Source organism: Pleurodeles waltl, chromosome 12 (genome assembly GCF_031143425.1).
Source record: "Pleurodeles waltl isolate 20211129_DDA chromosome 12, aPleWal1.hap1.20221129, whole genome shotgun sequence".
NCBI classification, from domain to species: Eukaryota; Metazoa; Chordata; class Amphibia; order Caudata; family Salamandridae; genus Pleurodeles; species Pleurodeles waltl.
Genome location: NC_090451.1, coordinates 93542149 through 93562867, shown reverse-complemented (window position 1 = coordinate 93562867; position 20719 = coordinate 93542149). Strand labels below are relative to the sequence as shown.

The following is a 20719-nucleotide window of genomic DNA, read 5'->3' as shown; positions in this document are numbered from 1 at the left end:
TGCGTCTTGTGAGGTTTTTAAAATATAGTTTTAGATGCTCTTAATAGTACTTTTTATTTTTTAATCTTTTGCACAGTTGATTATACAATAGATTTTTAGTGTTTTGATGTGCTTTGTTGGTAATTGACCAAAATAAACTATTTGAGTGAAATACCTTGTTCTTTTTGGGATCAGTGCAAAATCTACGTAACGTGGCCCAGGTTGGAAATAAAATCGCTGTTTTTACTTTGGCTTATTTTGTATATTATAATTGTGGATAACGTTAATCATTGGTGGGGGGGTGGATGATCCTTTTCCTTTTTTCAATGTTTTAAAGTGTCCGGGTGCCATAAATGCAATACCAAATTCCATATTTTAACACATCGTGAGTTACAAAACAGTGCCTGGTTTTTATTTGATTTTTTAAATTATAAATTGTGGTTTTCAGATACCACCAACTACATTTGTAGTTGAGTGTCAGGAATGCCAGGGATGCTTTGCAGAAACAGTTTCCCAAGGTCTTCTTACCTTGACTGACCAGTTGTGAATGGAGAATGGAGGTTTGTGGTGGCTAGGGCACCGAAGAAGGAACACAGCTTGGGTATGGAACAGATGTTATGGTGAGTGGAGGATCATGGGACTTCACTTCTGAGATACCAGGATTGCAACCAGTGCTGTCTATTTAAGAGTATACAAGATGTTAGTACTTGAGTCTGCTAGTGACTTGCAAGTAGTTCTAATTATTTTGCAGGTTCAGCTAGTGGACTGTACCTCATTTGCTGTTTTGTTCCTCTACCCACTTGGCTCCTTCCTACATGTGGTGCTCATGAATGCCCCTGTTTACTGCATTTTCTCTGGTGTCCCAACAGGGTTCTCCTCAAAGCTATGCCTTTTGGGGACAATATTTTGGCATCCTTTTTGTAGTCATCAAAGAGACTGACAAGCGATTTTCTTACTTTCTTCCATGTTATTTTGGGCATGATTATTGTCCGTGCACTTACACACTGTTCTCATTGTACTGGGGACTGGAGAGTTTAGGTCTCTCCCAAGACCGAAGGATGCTTGCACCAAGGTCAAGAGGGTCCACTGTCCTTGTGTTCTCATTTTTGAATGACCAACTTCATCTTTCCACTACACTGCCTAAGGGCCCATCTCCATCCTGGGATTCTGCCAAGGTGTACAGAAGACTCTCAACGCCACCATCCTTCCCTTATAGTCCTGATAGCAGTCATATCAAAATGCATTACAGTTAAAGTGTAGACATGCAGCTTGCTGAACTACATTAAAGCATGCCATATGCTACAGTAGTTATTTGTACATCCCAGTTAGTGTATAGAGTTATAGACCATTTATGAATATGTTTAAATTGGTCTCTTGTCTGAAAAATGGGGAAATAAATTAACTGCTGGAAACAATCTATATTGATAGACAATATAAGAATCTTTAGTATTCCTAAGGAAAGGATTGTGTCTTGTTTAAGAAGAATAGTACCCCAAAGTCATGGAGTTGAATTACCAACCTACTGATAAGATGCAACTCTGACACCAGTCCAAATACAGTTCTCCCCTCGAGAGCATTTGTTGATAACCTAGAATTCCTCTACGCTAACCGAATAGGTATAGCGATTTGGTTTTTGTATTGGAAAGTAAGGTATATCACATCTCAACTTTACATTAATTTCCAAAATTAGAAATAGACTCCTGGACCTGCACTGGACAGCCTTGTGTGGAGAAATAATAGCAAACAGAGAGAAAGATGACTGTATCTAGTTGGATGGAAAAAAAACTCTGCACCTTTTGCTTGCCACTGTGTATTAAAAGGAGATACCATGCCGGCTGTACGGATTAGGGGCAAATATTTTCTGTTACCAGCCAACCCTAAATCAAATCTTGAGAGTTCTCTTTTCTTTCAGTCTCATATTTGTTGCGTGCCTGAAATGTAAACCATCCCATTACCCAGTAGATACTAAAATGGTAGGTCTTCCTTTTCTATGGCATTTACTGCTGGGAACACGTGCCATCTATTGGCAGAGGTATTTTCACCACCGCAGAATAATTAGTAAAGTTTCAGTTATTTACTAGCGGGGTGAGAAGGATTTTGCTTGGCACACATAAGGCGTGCTCAATAAATGCCACTTTGGCAAACCAAAGTTTCCACATTATATCTCCTCGGCTGGGTGTATCCTTTGCCATAATATCACAAGAAACATTGCCAGAACCTCTCTTCACTAAAGTGAGTGTTGCACTCCGTATGGAAGCAAAGACGATTAGGGGAATAATGGGCCACTGGGCTGAAAGTGGCAGTGGGAGTTAGAGTGTCTTGAGTCATGGTAGCAGGAGCCAAAGCAACAGAGACTATTGCACTGGCCAGTGTTAGCCACAGGGGCCATGAACTGGAAATCTGGGACTACATCAGAGTAGTGGCATCTGCTTGCTTCCCTAGATAGCCCATTGAAGCAGCACAATCTGTTTTCTTCTTCTGCAAAAGGTACAAGACACAGCTGTTTTTTAAACACAGAATATGCAAATTTAAAAGTTTGAGGACTCTTCAAATTTGCACCCTATTTTTAGTACAAAAATCTCTAAAGTACAGAACTGAAAAAGCACACAACTTGTGTGCACCTGCTATATTTAAAGTAATGGCTCAACTAGTAAGTTTCAAACAACAGGCCTTTCTGATTAAAAAATAGTTAATCCTTGTTGAAAGAAATTGAGCTATCTGCACTTTGTAATGGTACAATATCCCAAGATTACCTTATTAAGTCTAAGAGAGCATCTGCTGAACTGAGGATAGGTTTACCACCGATATGTTCTTCCTTCTGCGCTGCAGCTCCAGGATGTATGCTGATCACCAGAATGATTCCCACTGCGACCGCCAGAAACGTGGTCCATAGATAGTACGTGATGGTGATCAACCCCATTTTCCCACAGACTTTGGAATCCATAGTTGCTAGGCCAGACATTAAGCTGCAAAGAAAATATCACTTTTATCACTCCAGCAGATATTTAATCTATGGACAGAAAAACAAATCACCCTGAGATGCAGGAACATTTTCTCCTTGTATGTAGGTGTCATCTAATATTTTCTCTGCCCTTTTCCTCCGTGCCTCGCATGGCAGACAGGGGTAAGCAAAATGAGAGATGGTTGCTCCACCCTCAATAGGATGGAATGTCAGCCACTATGACCCAGGGGTCCTGTGGCAGATGGACCATTAGGTCAAGGACAATCCTTGACGCAATGGTCCATCCACCACAAGATCTGTGGTGTCTCTGCTATCAGTAACTTAGGGCCGCAGGAGAACCTCTGGTTTATGGCACTCCTCCTGCTCCTCCAAACCCTAAATGAGGCCCAGATACTTTAAACAGATTTTACTGCAAAATATGGAAGGCTTATATTACTGAACTCATCAAAACTATTGCAACCTAATCATATAAAAAAAGGTTTGTCTAACACTGACAGTAACAAAACCAACATAAATCAAACAAGTTATAATTTGTTAGCTTGCAAACCATCGGTCTCGTACTAATAACATTGTTGAAGTTACCTGCATGTAGTGAACTTGTTTAATGACACCAGTTTTTAATTCAGTCATAGAGGGGATAGCTTGTGCCTTCTCCGTTGAAGGCCTTCCCATTAGTGTTTCTGGTGTATTCCAGCAAACTACAGAATTGTTGTCATGTTGTTTTCTCCATCTAAAATATTTTAGAAGATTTAGCTGCAGGAAATTAATTAATAAACCACCCCCAGTATCAACAGCATCCAACAAGGATGCATTTTGTATCAGATCTAACTTTCATTGTTCGAATTATTCTTTTTTGGTACATGGGCACAAAAAAGTTGACAATTCTGATGTACACTAGTACTTAGGACAACTACATGGGTGTACACTTTAATTCTGAAGAACAGGAACAGGAACCAACTAGAATTTAAAAAAGAGCTGGCTTCACCCTTTTTGCGTCGGTTTGTTCTCTTTTTATGCTCACATTGGGATCTTCTTGCTTCAAGCTATGATTGGCACTTATCAATCGAAAACCATGCAAAGGCCTTCACCTATATGCAAGACTCAATATAGTTTCCAACATAGTGTTCCGTTATCAATTGGAACGACAACCCGGAGACATTTGTTTTGGCCTTAAGAATAAATCCCCAGGCGCCTAAGTTGAGCTAGGGGTGAAGACTAGCTGGTCAAGTGCTTTAATTCTTATTCTATTTTTTTTTTGGACAAACCTTCTACCATTTACACTCATGTGCTGCGAGTACGCAAGTCTTTAGAATGATACTACTTGTGGCAGATATAGAATCTACCTACACCTTAAGAGAAGATCAGGACGTTGTTGCTGTGGTTTCATACACACATTTTAATGTTAGGTTGAACAAAAGCAGTCATTGTAAAGTGTAAATTTGATATCATTAATTTGATTTCACAAAGGTTAAAAAAACATGTTTGTGGTAGTTTACTCTTTTTTGGTATTCACAAAGCTACAATTTAATAGTAACTTTATGACTGCGGAGAGATACTACACACAGGACAGTGAACTCCACACGGAAAAAAAGATAGGACTTGCCTAGTCCTACGCAGGTGTATGCAGAAAACCAAAACCTTGGCACTTGCGAGAGCTGGAGGCGTACATCAATAAATTCTAGTGATATAATCGTTCACTTTGCCATTCGCCAGAGTATGGAATCACAGTGGCTTGGACCAACGTCCACATTAAAGTAGACTTTATAACTCTGCAGCACTTAGGACTGAACTTAATATACATTCATTGTTTTTAGATGTCAGAGTGCTTAACGGAATGTGAGAATGATCTAACATTTTGGAAACTAGCAAGTCCGTTAACATTTGTAGTCTGGACACACAGATCTAATTGAATTTATAAAATGGTAAATAAAGATTCAAAAAACAAAATATGATTAAAAATTAATTCTACAAATCATTAGTGGAAATAGCCATGGTAAAGATATAAATGATATGTTAAATGGCTTGCAAAATGGAGTTGCTACCCGAGTAGGGCCTCTTGGCCCTTGAAAACTGTCCAAAACTGTATTCAAAACAAGTGCATACTACCAAATAGAAACTAGTAAGCATGGAGTAGCAGGATTTTCAGTTTATTTTGGTAATGAGGCATCTTCCAAAAAGTGATGGCTGTCTCCGTGTCCACATTTGCGTTCCCTGCCTCACTTAGAGTGCAGAAATGGGGGGGGTGCCTCGCCGGAGCTGCTTCGGTTCCTGTCTCCAACATTGGGGATATCTTTTGAAGGGACGGGGCTAACTGGAAATCTCAAGTACTCCCAAGTAAGGCCCCACTCCCAAATGGTGGATCTTATATTCACCACTGCTCGACAGTTCTGGGATGGAAGAAAACTTTTAAGTCCCCAAAACTGTGGAGAAAATTGCCGGCTGGGCAACAAAATGATATATATGTTAGATGATCAACATCTACTTTAAGTAGTTTTAAAGGGAAACTCCCTGGATGTCCAGTTGGTGAACATTTATTATGAATGACTTGCAAGTCGTTTTGGCGGAAGCATCAGACTTTCACAGGTGCACAATTTAGTACCAGCGCACATGGTGAAGTCTTCCTTTACTTATGTACCAAACATTGTGGAGGTAGTAGGTCCATTCCAAATGGGGGGGGGCAGCACAAGAGAAGGTTTTTTTTTAAAGCGTTAGTGTTCGTGCACTGTACCAGCTCACCTTGTTATTGACTTCCTTCTGAAAACCCACTAGTTCACTAGTTTCTTGTCACTCTGATGGAACCGTATCGTGTTATCTGTCACGCTTATTGTGGCTGTTCATGACTTTTAACCAAATCCACCAAGCACAACTCCTCTTGCAGGAGTTGATACTGGTCTTCTCATCAGACACAAATTGTTCAGAAGTCGATCCCAAGATATATGTAGTTGCTCTGCGGTAGCTAGGATGCTGCACGTTTATGCAAACTACCATCCTCTAACAAACTTCATCCCATTTGGTGGTGTTCATTTAGCATATCATTTATTTCTAGAAAGAAGTAATATGAGTATTCTTACTTGTGTCTGGTGATTTTAGATATTTGTGGTTTTGAACCATTCAGAAGTTACAATGTGCTGTTGCTTTTCTAGTTCTCTTAGCCCTTGCATCTCCTTTCTATGCCTGTCAAGATAACAGCCTCTTTTATAACTAACAGTTTTTCTGAGACTGCTAGCAGACATATCCATGAACGTCCATCCTGATTTCATATGCACACTCAGAGTTTGTTTGAATGTGAAAGAAAACATTCTCCTCTTCCATAATGTATCCAACATGGGTGTTAGGCTTAGACTAAACACAATACCTATATTAATTTTGTAATAGTGAACAAATATTTTGCAGTGAAGAAGGGAGTGTGAAGTTAGGCAGAATATTGAAAGCAAAATGTTGATGCATAAATGTGGCACAGGATTTACTTACAGCCTGGATTACATTCAATCTCCAATAGTCACATTGCTTGTGTGCGCTTTTACATAATACTTTTTGATTATGAATGAAAGTGTGACAAGTAATACATAGAAAAATCAAATACTCATTGTCTATCCCCAGACATGGGCCCCATGAAGTACCTTGAAGTAATGAGGGGAAGAATGAGCATCTTTAGCATCCGCATTAGAAGTTCTCCTGGGAAAGAAAAGTACTGCTTCTCCTGCAAAAAACACAAAGCAAAATGGAGTAAAGGTATGAACTTCAGAAAAATCAAGAAATCCGCTTACAACAACATTTTACAATGTCAGATTGTCCATACGCTCTGCTGTATGCATGATAATTGTGAAGAGTTTTGTGAGATTAAAAAAGTGTTAAGGTATTAACTTTTTTTTAATTTCCGCCAAAGAAATTTGCCCAGGAAATATCACATGTAAAATCTTTTTATTTGATATTGTTCTATGTGATTGTTAACGGTAGTAAACAGTCCACAGCTGCATTGGCAGATGGGGGTCTATCTCGTGATTAATAAAGTAGCAAGTCAGGCATCAAAAGTAATGTGGTCAAGGTACTGGACAAGTCAAATAGGGAAACAGGATCCAAAATAAGAACAAAACTGTCAATGCAATTATCCTGTTCTTCGGTGTTTAAATTCCAAACCATCCCACTCAATAAATCATTGTAGTGGCAACAAGTCTCTGAGGTCCTCAGTCCTGTAGCATGTTTCATGTCAAAACGTGGGCCATGCTACATGACCGAGGACTGCAAAGACGTTTTTGACTTGCCTGGTATCCTGACCACATTACTTTTGACGCCTGACTTCGAGCTTGCTACTGTATTAATCAGCAGCTATAAACTGCTCACTACTATTAACAATATGAGGATACCTTAAATCGCTTGTCTCGTTAGCCTTGAAAAGCCCCAAGCCTGTGCACCAAACAAGGGGCAAAACATGTGTTAGCTGGCTCAATTTCTCAAGAAGAGCCTGAATATTGACATTAAATTATTTTTGATCACACTATGGTTTTACTGGATACTGTAGTTTTATGTTATTGCAGTAGCTTATAGTATTATGAAACTGTCTACCATATATATATATATATCAAAATGACATTCAATTGGAAGTACAAGACCCTGATGAAGGAGGGCTTTAGGTGGACCAGGTCCCTATGGGTCACAAGCCTGGAAGTATTTAAAACCAGACATTGAAATGTGTTCCGATCGGGCTCTATATTCACGTTCTTAACTTTGCAACCAAAAACAATGATCCATTTAAAAACAATGAATCTAAAAGACATCAAGATAGTCCATCTCAATGCTGTAGTTCCTGTTTATATTTCACACGATTTAGTTAATCCCAATGAGTGTTTGCCTTTTTTGGGATGTTGTTTTGCTGTCGTTTCTTTTGTGCTGCATTTTACTCTTGTACATAGTATACTTTGAACTGAGTCGACTCCAGGTGTTTATATCAGACCATTAGTGAGAGCTCTGGAATTGAAGCTGAAGGCAATGTGACCTAATCACAGTGTCTGTCAATGGGTCAAAAAAATGTTCAGGATACATGGACACCCAATCCTTGATTCATCTGCAGAGCGCATAGGGAATGGTTATGTGTGGCATTTGCAATTATGATTCAATGCAAATGTATGTAAAGAAAGTACACAATGATTAAAATATTGACAATAAAAAGGTTAAATAAAATGTGCTCTTTACAGGCGAGTGAGTGCACTGTTTAACTGAGGGTGTGGATATGAAGGAGATAAATGCAGGGATAGAGTAAAAAGAAGGCATTGGAAGAAAAGATATGATGTGTGAGATATGCATGTGGTGGACTTTAGAAAGATGTGCGGAGAAAGAGGGGGTTAAGGTCTAACACTGCAAAGGAAAGTGGTATGAAGAGAAGAACTGGGGTGACTGTGATACTCTAAAGAGCACTACCCCTTCCACAGATCCTATTATTGTTTCATTCATAGTCTCATATTGTCTTCAAAACTGAAACATTTCCAGTATGATTTACAACAACATCATTGCTGTTACTCATGTATTTTAAACAGCCAACAACCACTGGCAAAGCCAATAGTCCAGCCTTGTTCTGGGTGTAAGCCAGTTGTTGTGTGATATATCTGGATGCTATAAGAGAAAGCTTAGATGCACCAAAATATAACTTTGGTTGAAGGCTACGGGAAGCACAAAACGTTAGTTTACATGTTTCAGTCATGCCATTAGTTACATAGGCCAGACTGCTTCAAAATAATTCCTAGTTACACTTCTGAGATCCGGCACCTTTTAGAGACACCACACTTTTTTCATACTGCTTAAACCCATGAGAAACAGTATGATGATTCCAAAATGCATTGTATCTTAGGTATGCTACCCTTTAGCCACTGCTGTCAATGAAGTTTGACAATCAATTTACAAATGTATCTTTTTTTAAACTCGGCCACAAAGAAATTGGAAACAAGCACAAATGTACCAATGAATCTGTTCTGATTTACTTGACTTTCACAAAGAAGTAGCATTTTGAAATATTCATTGGAGTTAATGCACCTGCTGCAGAGATCTTTGTCTACCCAGCAATTTTCTGCAAATAGTTATAATGGTAAGATAACTATGGAGGTTAATGTGCATGCTGCGGAGATATGTGTTTTGTTTGGTCATAGTTTGACTCAAAATGTAGCAGAAAGGGTTAATGGGTCTGCCGTAAAAACCTGTGTTAGATGAAGATCACGGATATGTGCTTTTTGCTGTTACCTCAGTAGGTTACTGCATTTGTCACAGAGATCCTTTTGTTACTAGCAGTTCATAAACTGCAATCCTTCTAATACAGCACAGCGAACTAATAACCAGCCTCAACTAACTATTTGGAAACTGCAAGGCATGGATTTAGAAACTGATTGCCGTTTTTCTCAATCATTCACTATTCTGAGGTTGCTTAAAAATGGTTCCTTTGGGTATTAATAAAGTTTTATTAGTACAAACACCAATCACTGCATTACATTTTAGATACTGACTTTGTGTTTCTCTAGACCATGAAAACTTAAGCCCTCATTACGTGTTTGGCGGTCTTTTTGGTGACTGCCGTGGTGATGGCCGCCAAAAGAAACGCCAGTGATGGTAGTATCCCAACCGCCGTATCACAAGTCACATACTGAAGACCGCACAAAAACAGTCACAAATCCAAGACCACCAGGCTGACCGAGGACGGGAAAGAAGCAGTCCCATTACCAGCACTGCCATGCCGACAACATCACACCCTCCATATTATGACCCACAAATCAGCACAACGGTCATTGCACGGGTCAGAAAACCATTGGTGGTGCAAACTGCTGCACTCAAATTACCACCACAAGAACCCAACACCACATTGGACAGTATGAACACCCCACACCTGACGCACATTGCCACACTACACACACCCACCACTATAAGACACACCCACACACAACCCACAATCCTTTGCAACTACAACCACAGACAGACAGCGAGGAGCCACAAACCCATCACCTACCAATTATACTCCATATGCACATATACAGTACACATGCAGCACACATAACAAAACTGCACCATCAACAACATACACACATCATAACTGCACACAAACACCACAACACACCAGTACACAAACCTAAGCACCCCCCACACCCCACCAAGCCCCACTCACCCCAACCTTGCATACGACACCCCCCAAACCACATCACAACCACCATATCCCCTCAACAACACCCATGATTCACTGATGAAGAGGTGAGGCTCATGGTAGATGAAATCGTCAACTGTTGGGAGCACACGTCTAGCAAACATCTATAGCCAGGAAATGGAGTTATGGCAGAGGATAGTTGACATGGTCAACTAAGTGGGCACCCATCCACGCTCAAGGGAGGACATCAGGAAGAGGTGGAACGACCTTAGGGGGAAGGTCCGTTCCATGGCATCTAGACACCAGATTGCCATTAACAAGAGTGGCGGTGAACCCCCACAGAGGTCACATTATGGGAGGAGAAGGTATTGGACATCATGCATCCTTAGGGCCTGACTGGAATAACCAGAGGACTGGACTCTGGTAAGTCAACAACACTCCCCTGGTACCAATGACTCCTGTACAGCATGCATCTCCACCACCCTATCACTTCCCAATTCCAATTCTCACCATCTTCCATTTCTGCCCCCCTAGTCACCTAATGCACCTCCCCTGCATGCCACCCCACCCCACTGCCACTATCCCCACACAGTCCCTCCCTTGTGCACGGATAGCCCTCACATGGCAAGCACCACAGCTCCCAGGAGGCCATCACCAAAGTCCTGGGAGCATATCAGCAATCCCATGGCCACAAGATGGGCCAGATCATCTCAACCTTGCAGATGAACCAGAGGATGCAGAGGGAATACCACCAGGAGGCCATTCAGCAGTGGGAAGCCCACAATGCCACCATGGCCTCCATTGCAAGGGTGCTCAAAGAACCGACTACCTCCTACCACCCACCAGCAGGCCCCTTCCACTAGCCACATACCAACAGAGCCATCCACATCTGCCTCAGCTAGTGGAATGGAGGCCCTGCCAGAGGACCCACAGGCCACTAGCACCCCTCCCTCTGTGGCTGAGAAACCCCCACACAAACGAGGTCATACATCCAGACATCCTTCAGGACCTGATGCCAAGACAAAAACCACTGCCAGGAAGTGACCCTTTCTTGAACATTCTCCCTTGTGTGCCACTGACACACACTGTTGACTGTCCACTGTCATGTCCCAATTTTCCCATGTCCCTTGGATAATGGACCTGTACCACCTGCAGCTGGGCCAACTACTCTGATGATTACAGCCACCATTACCCCACTCTACATCCATTACACTTGTGTATCACAATAAACAGCATTGAGCACAGCTACTGCTTACCTGTCTTTATTGTAACAAGTAAGATTTACTGTTGTACACAATGTCAATACAGTTAACACATTGACCATTTAAACTCTTGAAGATGGACAGAAGGGGGTGCAATGTGCACGGAGTATGACAGTAGAACAGACATATACTGAAAGATTGTGTCAAGGGAGCCACCAGTCAAGGCAGGAACCAGAGTAACACCACCCAACAGACCTGCAAAGAGACCAAGAAAGGGACAACCATCACTATAAGAGTCAATGTTGCACAACCAACACAAATGCAGTACATTGTCGAGCTCACCAGTGTGAATAGGCAAGTGGAATGTAAACCCATATTACCTTGCCATGCAGGAATCGTATGGGTAAGGAGTACAGGATATGTCTATGCAAACGAGCATGGTAGTGTGGCAACTGTGCTACTGTGGATTGTATGATTTTTCATGTAGTCAAAGTGTGCCATATGTTTCGACATCAGTAGGTTTCACTGCATAGCTTCAGTTTGCCCATGATTTCAGGCAGATGTGCATGTCAGTTCAAAGGCATGCAATGTCATGGCATGTCAGCACATTTTGAGGTTGTTGCTCTGTGTGAATGATGGCTATGTACTGACCCATTGCACCCTTTGTTTCTCTCCCACCCTCCCTCCCTCTCCTCCTCGGTCTTTGTGTGCATCAGCATCATCAGGCGAAGGAGAAGGGGCACTAGCAAGCGGGGAAGCTGCAGCCCACAGGGCCCAAGAGGCTGAGACCAGTAGAGCACAGGGGACCAGTGGGATGGAGGGTGAGGGGAGTGCCACGGAGAGACCGGATCAACTACATCCTCTTTGGACATTCCCTGGAGGTGGCAGATCCATATGGGACCAGCCCAGGATCATCCTTGTCCGCCACCCCCCTTTCCAGAACCGTCTTCCCTATAGCTCCCCACCCAGTTGCCCGTGCCCACTCACCCAGGAGGGTGGGTGTCTCCTTTGCTGCAGGCACCTCTGCCCCTGCCCCAGTTAGCCCTGCTGCCCTCAATGAGGAGATTATTGTCCTCCTGAGGTCCATCTCTGTGGGACAGTCAACCATTGTGAATCCCATCCAGGGACTGGCACCACAGATGCAGCAGTCAAATGTCTACCTGGAAGGCATTTACGGTGCCCTAACTGGCCTGCATCGATCCTTTCAGGCTCTGGCCTCCTTGTTGATGGCAGCCAGTGTCCATTCATCTTCCGTCCCCCTCCAGCTACCTGAGCCCAATCCCACACCCCTTTCCCTACACCCATCCAAAGAACACAGTCAGACCACCATTCATCCACCTCAACAGACACTGTTCACAAAGACAAACACAGGCACCACAAATCCCACCACCGCCATGCACACAGACAACAGACACATGCAGACACAACAACATCCACTCCCTACACAGACTCCCCCACCACCTCCTCCCTCACAGACACTACACCAATCAAACCTACTGTCACCACAGCAACACTCCCAGATCCAGCCACCAGTTCCCTCATGCCCACCATCACCACATTAGTAGACACCAATGCATCCAACCCATTCTCTCTACATGTGCACTCACCACGACTACCAACACCCCCACATGCAGCACATCCACCTTATCTGCACACACCACCCCAACAGACACTCACACATCCACCCTGGCTTCTCCCTGCATCTCCTCCGAGTACACCAAAATGCCCCACATACACCCACCCAGCAGACACCCAGCACACACATGGCATCCACCCATGCACCAGCACGCAAGGCACATACCTGTACCCACCTCTCAAGCACTCCCTCTCCCTCCACTCCCAAACATTTTCCCATGACCGTCCTTGTGTTCCCAAAAAAAGATTTTTGTACAGGTTTTCCCTATTCTCTCCCACTGACCCAGTCCCTGTTTCCCCCAAGCGCCCTGCTACCCTCCCCAGTCCCAGTCCTTCCACCTTCCAGTCATCCCATGGCCCCCTCGTACTGCCCATGTCCCTACCACACCTAAGACATCAACCCCCACAAAAGCTAGGGACGGCCCTTCAAAAGCCAAAACCAAGGGCCTTCCCCCTAAGGCTAAGTCAAAGTCCAAACCCCCCCTCTAAGCCTAAACCTAAGGGCCCACCTCCCAAACCCTAGCCCCCATCTCACCCCCCATCATCCCTGAGGTGCCTGCTTGCCCCATTGATGCCCCTGTGATGCGGAGGCCACTTTTCAGTCAGGAGTCAAGTAAGGGCGTGAGACATTTCCCAGGGTGCCAGGGACCCATTTTGTATATCGTTGTATATACCTCTATTTAGTCAGTTCAATACATCTGCTCAACTTCACCGTTGGTGTCGATAGTTACAAACTCATCCTGGCTTTCCTTCCACATGTATTTGTTGTACATGTGTGATTGGGTGTGTGGCTTCACTGTTTGTGATGTGTTTGTGTAGCAGCATGGTTTGTATGGGTGAGCTGTGCTATGGACTTGTTGTGATGTGTTGCAGTGGTGTGTGTGTTGTGATGCATCTGTAACATACTTTGTGTGTTGGGTGGAAGTGGCGTGTTCTCAGACCAGTTGTTGGGCAGTGTTAATGTTTCTATTGATTGTATGCTGTTATTACGTGTTGCAGACAGTATGTGTTTACCTGTAGAGGTGTACAGTGCGGCTCTATGCCAATGCGTTTATGTGTTTACGATGGTGTTATCATTGTGTGACTCGGTCGTGTTGTGTGTAGATGTGTTTCATAGTGGTGGTGGTGTGTGTGTGCAGTGTGGTGTGTGTATGGCACGTCTAAGTTGGCCGTGGTGTGTGTTGTTTGTCTGTGTGTATGTAGATGTGTATGTGTGTTGGTACGGGTGTATGTTTGTAGGTGTGTGTGGCCGTGTTTTGCCATGCTGAGGTTGTGTGTTGTGGAAGGGTGTGTACTAATGGCCTTCCCTCCAGTGTGTGCTAGCTGGGTGTACTTACGGTTGTTGTCTTCATCGCCGTCACTGATTCTGCTGTAGTATGGCCAGAAAGAGCAGTGGAAAGACTTCAAGTTCGGGTTCCATGGCGGCAGTGGACGTGTCTGTGTTCCTGAAGGTGAGTGTCTCCATTTCTATTGTTGATTTCCACCATGCTTTTTGTGGCGGTGTAACTGCCCTGGAAATCCTGGCGGTGTACAAACTCGTAATATGGTCGGCGGAAACATGGTCTCCGCGGGCCTGAAGATGCCTGCCGCGGGCCACAGCGGTCAGTCCACAATGGCGGTACTAGTGGTGTATTGGCTGTGTTCGGTTGGGAACACCGCCATGCTAATAATATGGTGGTCTTCTCCGCCTGCCCGACGGCGGTGCGACCGCCATTGCCACCATGGCGGTCATGGGACCGGCAAATTTGTAAAGAGGGCCTTACTATGTATAATGCCGACCAGTATAGGTGATATTTGACTTCTACACCTTGTAACCCTTATAGTCTCATGTAACATTTCTTGTACATTGATTTATACACTTGTATCATGTATTGTCTTTGTCTAATGTCTGTGTGAAAAAAAGTGTTCTTGCACCCTTCATTAGAAGGACCAGCGCCAAAAGAAAAATTGTATAAAAATACATTAATAAGTATTAGGTAAACTTTTGTTAGTATAATTACTCATACAGAGAGATACATCCGACATTCTTACAGTGCATGCATATATCTTACATAAATAGAAAGTGACTTTTAAGGATGATGTCTAGAGCCAATAGTGCATGTCAAGTCTCAAAGTAAAGTTTCTTAGTTGGCATAAATTTGCTAGCTAGCCTTTCACCCATATAATATCACGATTATGAACGTCAAGCCTCCAAACCCTATACTAAGTTCAAATAAAGGTTTTCTGGAAATTAAATAAGGAAATCGGACAAGACTCAATATGGAGTAATTAAGTAGAAATATGAAAATAAAAGAAAAATGAAAAACATTGTAGCATTGTCCTCAGGATAACATATATATCCCTTTATCAAGCAATACATACTTTCTTTTGATAGGAGGTGATCTCAGTCTTATGTTCTTCAGTTACGGCCCCTGGAGATTCCGCAGTTAGTTAAACTCAATCAGTGACCTAGCAATGTTGGCATGGGCCCTGATGTAGAAAGTAATAACCCCTTATTGTGTCCTTCAGTTGAGTAATAAATGAAATATTCTGCAGCATAGTGTCACCTTTATCACCAATGAGTCCTGCTACCACTGCACATGCTGTAGAGAAGCTAGCTATTCTGTTACAAACTATGGTTAGACACCAGTAGTGTCTCCAGATGGGTCAGAATGTTCGGCTTGTGCCTCACAACCAACTCACCTCACTCCATGAAGATGCTGCGATTACCAGAGCTGGTGCTTTGTCCTCTCTTGTCTACTCATCTTTTCCAATGTTATGTGGTAATACTATGGACAACGATGCCATCTGACATCTCCGACATGTTCTTCATTCATTAAATTTTCTTCAGCTTTTATCCAGTTGGCCGCCATTTACATTAAAGTCACAAATTTCAGAAAGGATTTGTGAAGACTTACTGAACCTCCCTCCCTGCAACCGAAACACAATATTTTCAGTTCCTCCTTGCTACCATTTTCACCACTCTTATTCAGCTATTGTGCTCTGCTCTACTCATCTCCAGATTTGAGTAATGTGTCACTATTTATTGGCCAAGGTTTGACCAAGTAGAGAAGAGCTCAGGAAGAGCTCATCACCTTGAGCATTTTATTGAAAGGCTTTAATTTATTCGTATCATCTCTGTAAAGTAATATGTTTGGTGGAGGAGCCATCTTTCTAGTACATTTTCGAAGTGTCCACTGCTGTCTTATAATATGGGGGCTTGAAGTAAAAGATTACCCTTGGTCATGGAATGTATTTGGTTTGGAATATAGTACTTTTAGGACGTATCGTCCCTACCTCACACCTAATGATTGCAGTCTTTTACTGCCAGTGATGTGGGTAGTGCTTCTCCTACCTGGTGGCATTCTCTACTACTCAGCTGGATTTCTGTTCCCTTACTACATTTTGCCCTCCTCCACCCTCCATGCTCTGACCATTTCTATGGACCATTGCAAGGTGACTACATTTGGCCATCTCTCAAGACCACAGACTTCCTGAAGGCTTGCAGGCAGCTGACAAGCAGCATGTAGATCACCGAGGCTGCCCACCCATTCACTCGTTTCCACTGTTCCACAAACCACTGAACATGTTTATACCCAGCAAGGCTGGAATTCAGGCTTGGAAATTACAGGAAGGCCATCATATACCAATGGTTGATTGAGATGATTTAACTGGTGAATTTCACTGGTTTTGTTTATTTAAAACAATGTGCTTTAAAAGACATTTTCACCTAGCTATTATATTCCTTTAACCTTTGTTTTATCAGTGAATTTATAAGTTTTTTTTAATGTAAAGTAAAATATTATTACCATACCTAACTATAACGTCACTTTAACCTTTGTTTTTTCAGTGAATTTCTATGGTTTGTTAAGGTATAGTAAGATGATGTTAAGTAAATCAAACATACTGGCTTTGTCCAAGTCACCAATAACTATAATCCCATGTATATTTCATACATTGCAATGGCTAATAAAAGTGACTGTCATAAAATGTTTGGAATAAAACATTTTCATGTCCTTGAGTACTTCTTTTAACATTTTTCGAGGCACAAAGTGCAACCATAGAACTACCAATAGAGGTCCCCGCAGTTCAGCTGAGGACCATACAGCTCCTACACAGAGTGCTTTTGAAAAAGTCAGTAAGCTCTACTGGGGGTCATGAGTTTAATGACCTAAGAGACTTAGGGGCATATTTAAGAAAAGTGACGCTGCACATAGCTCAGCGCCAGTTTTCTTGCACCCTTAGACGCCCCCCCTAACGCCACCATGTGTGCGCCGTATTTAAAATACGGCGCTCCGTGGAGGTAGTTAGGGGCCAAGCATCAGAATTTTTTACTCTAGTCCGGAGCTTTGCAGGATTAGAATAAAAAATGTTGACGCTAATCCTGCAAAGGCCATTGAGGCCCGTTGCAATCAATGGTGTTTCTCCTTTTAACCCCTGCTCTGAGCAGGCGTTAAAAGTGCAGAAAAAAATGACACAAAGAAATCTCTTAGGGGAAAGCCCCATTTGCATACACTATATCTGACACAAGCATAATGGAGCGCAAAGGGTTACAAAGTGGTGCAATGTATGCATTGCACAACTTTGTGAATATTGCGCAGCGATTTTGGCCTCGTTGGGTGACATTAGCATTAAAAAAATGTTGCTAATGTGACACAAGGAGGCACTAGGGGCTCTTAAATATGCCCCTTAATTTTTTATCTAATCGGTACAACAGGGAGTACAGAAGTCCACCACAACATTAAAAACATGCCGGGTGTTGCCCCTTCCTCTTCTAGGAGCACCACCAGCAAGAAGATATGCAATTCAAAAATCCACAGGGCATATGTGGCGCACCTTGCTAGGAGCAGTTAATATTAAGTGAGCGTCTTTAGCCTCGCATTTATTAATCACTTTTCCTTTTTTCTTTAATTTTTGTAGGTGACCTGGTCCAACCTGGGTTACACACAGATCACATTTTTGTTGGGGGCCATGGGAGGCCCCAGAGCCCCTGCAGCCCTGCTGACTCCCCACAAGCAGCACCCGGCTCCCTGCAAGCAGCCCTAATCAACAGGGCTGCACAAGAGCTTACAATTTTTTTCTAGGTTCCCCCCGGTGCCCACCCAGGGCACCCCACAACATTCTTTTTTTTTTGTAGTTTTATTTAGTGCCATCTCAGCCACCTGTTGCATTAATACAGGACACATTCATTTTTTTTGGCACAGAGAGACTAAGGGCCTGATCTACAAGGCAATTTTACGGTCACAAAAGGTGAATTTCGCCATTTGCAACCGCAAAATGGCCTTGTACAATGTACCCTCCGTATTTTGTGAGTCGGTATCATGTCTCAAAAGGGATTGCAACTCTCAATTAGAAAGGGATATTCCTATAGCGACCCTTCCTGATTACGACTCGCAGGCCCATATATGATTGTTTTGTGACCGTGAACACGGTTGCAAAAAATCGCAGTGAACACAAATTTTAAATTGGTGTTAACCCATTTGCAAAGGGGAAGGGGTCCACACAGGACCCCCCACACAGGACCCCTTACCCTTTGTGAATGGTAGCGAAAATGATTTGTAACAAAAACATTTATTTTCATTTTTATTTTTTAAATGCATCCTGTTTTCCATTAAGGGGTGGTCAGCTGACCCCAGCAGGCCACCATCCCTGTAAGTGCGGCCATTCTCAAATAGGTTTAAAATTGCAAACTGCCTCATGACTTTTAATGAGGCAGGTCCTTTTCCACCCATTTGGGAATCACGAACAGTGTCTCAGACACTGTTGTACTTTACAGATTGCGACTCGCAAACAAACGCAAATTGTGAGTCGCAATCTGTAATGGTCGTATATCAGGCCCTAAGTGATTTTTCAAGAATCCCAGAGCTGGCACACAGACTCTAACCTGGTTTCCCAAGTCCAAAGCCTGCAGCTCTGCCTGTTACACCACATCCTCTCTTGATGTTTGGGCCATGGGGGCAGCCAAAAATACATTAGTTATTTTTTTATTGAGGTGCTCCGGTTCCCACATGGGGAACCCCACAGTATTTTTTTGGTTGGGGCTGTGGGGGAGCAGCAAGGCCCATGCATCCTCATCGGCTCTCCATTCTGGGTATGGCTGGAGCAAGTACTGCTCCCACTATGCAGGAGCAGCTTTTCTATTGTGCCTGCCAGATAGGAACAATTCTGTGTTTTTCACTGCCTACAAGAGCACAGGTGGGGACAAACTTTTGGGATCCCACTTGGTGGGAGCAGCTTTCTGCTTCCAATGGGTGGGAGCACATTTGACTTCCATGTCTGGGTGGTCAGGGAATCTACTGGTCCCCGCGGCAATAGAATGGCTCTGGAAGGGTGCATGCCGACTCTCACAATTATGGTTATGTGCCCCACGGAATGGGTTCCCAGGGCCTCGCAGCAGAGGCTCAGGGAGTGGGGTGCACCCATTTCCCCTTTATTTTAAACACAGCCCTGGGGCATGTGGTCCCAATGGTCTCACAATGCTTGGGGAGTGGGCCACATGCCCCTGTCTCATGACTTTTTAAAAAACGCGTAAAATGGGGTCCCCAAGGGCCAGCGGAGGCTCAGGGAGGAGGGCTGCATGTCCCTCTCCCCTTAATATACCTATCAGTGCGGGGCATGGGGTCCCCCGGTCCTCAGTGAGGCTCGAGTGGGATATCCCCAGGTATCCTCCCCATTTAACTAGATGCACCCACTCCTGTTTTTTTTTCTTTAGCCTGGGAGCTCGCATTTTAAAAAAAAAGTTACTGTGGATTCAGGGATCCACTGTGAATTTGTAGCAAAATGTTTTTTAAAAAAATGCTTTTGGCCCCAGGCCCCCAGGCCTAGGGTGGCAGGGTATTCTTACCCTGCCCCCTTATATATTTTTTATCCTTTTTTCCAGGAGCGGGGACTCAGTCTCTGTGCTGCTGACGCATCTTTGTTGATTTGGTGGAGCCAAGCAGATCTTATCTTAAGATCTACCAGATCCATGGATCCTCTCAGACATGAAATATAAAACGTTTTTCAGTATTCATTTCCCCACAACTACTGAATGGATATATACCAAATCCCCAAAAGCACATTTTCCAAACCAACATCTAGCTCTCTGACAAATTTAGTGTTATTCTGTTCAGCCGTTTGGGCTGTAACTCCGTTTAATTTTTCTGTGGAAAAAAGAAAGAGGAAAATGCGTTTTGGATCCTCTCCCCCTTTCCCGCAGCCCTGACAATAACGGTACAGTACAACAACTATGAGTAAGACAGCACCGACTCAAGTCTTATGAGAGCACAGCTTCAGCTCTAATTAAGTGATAAGACATCAAGATGTGCAACAGAATGACGACAGAGAACCAGCCATGATATGACAAGACAACTGCAACTCTAAAAGAATTAAATCAGAACTCCAAGCATATGTGGCATGATAACAGTGCCCTGACTTTAAAAGAGTGAAAAGACATCTTCAACTATATTAGAGCAGCAATGCAGCTGCAGCCATAAAAGAGAGTCACCACACTGCAACAACTTCAAAGGGCACACAACACAACTCAAACCTACCAATCACAACCCCAACTTCATAGTTCCAAGATGGTGTTAATATCCCTGTCCAACCTCGCTCATTGGCATTCAAACTTAGAATGAAGATTCAATCACCCATTAGAAACAAATAGTCCACACTTTCAATATTGCTCTGGGAATGGTACAAATAAGAATATCCTGAACCAACTCGTCTTTAATGACCTGACTCTTGAGGTCTCCTGCTGTCAGGAGTAATCTCTGGTGTGTTATGTCACCTTTTCTTTCCCAGGAATGGTTTAGAGCTAAGCTATTTGCATCAAAGCAGCTTACTCCTGTAAATGATGTTCTCTGA

The 20719-nt window shown here is 43.2% G+C and overlaps 1 protein-coding gene across 1 annotated transcript in view; it reads right to left on the bottom strand.

The window, feature by feature from the left end:
- LOC138268137 (excitatory amino acid transporter 5-like) overlaps nt 1-20719 on the bottom strand; it is a 125790-nt gene that overhangs the window by 53183 nt on the left and 51888 nt on the right. The window contains exons 2-3 of the mRNA XM_069217551.1: nt 6562-6641; nt 2733-2945 (exon numbers count right to left, since the gene is read on the bottom strand). Of these exons, the coding sequence (XP_069073652.1) occupies nt 2733-2945; nt 6562-6641 (293 nt within the window). The remainder of the gene's footprint in view (nt 1-2732; nt 2946-6561; nt 6642-20719) is intronic.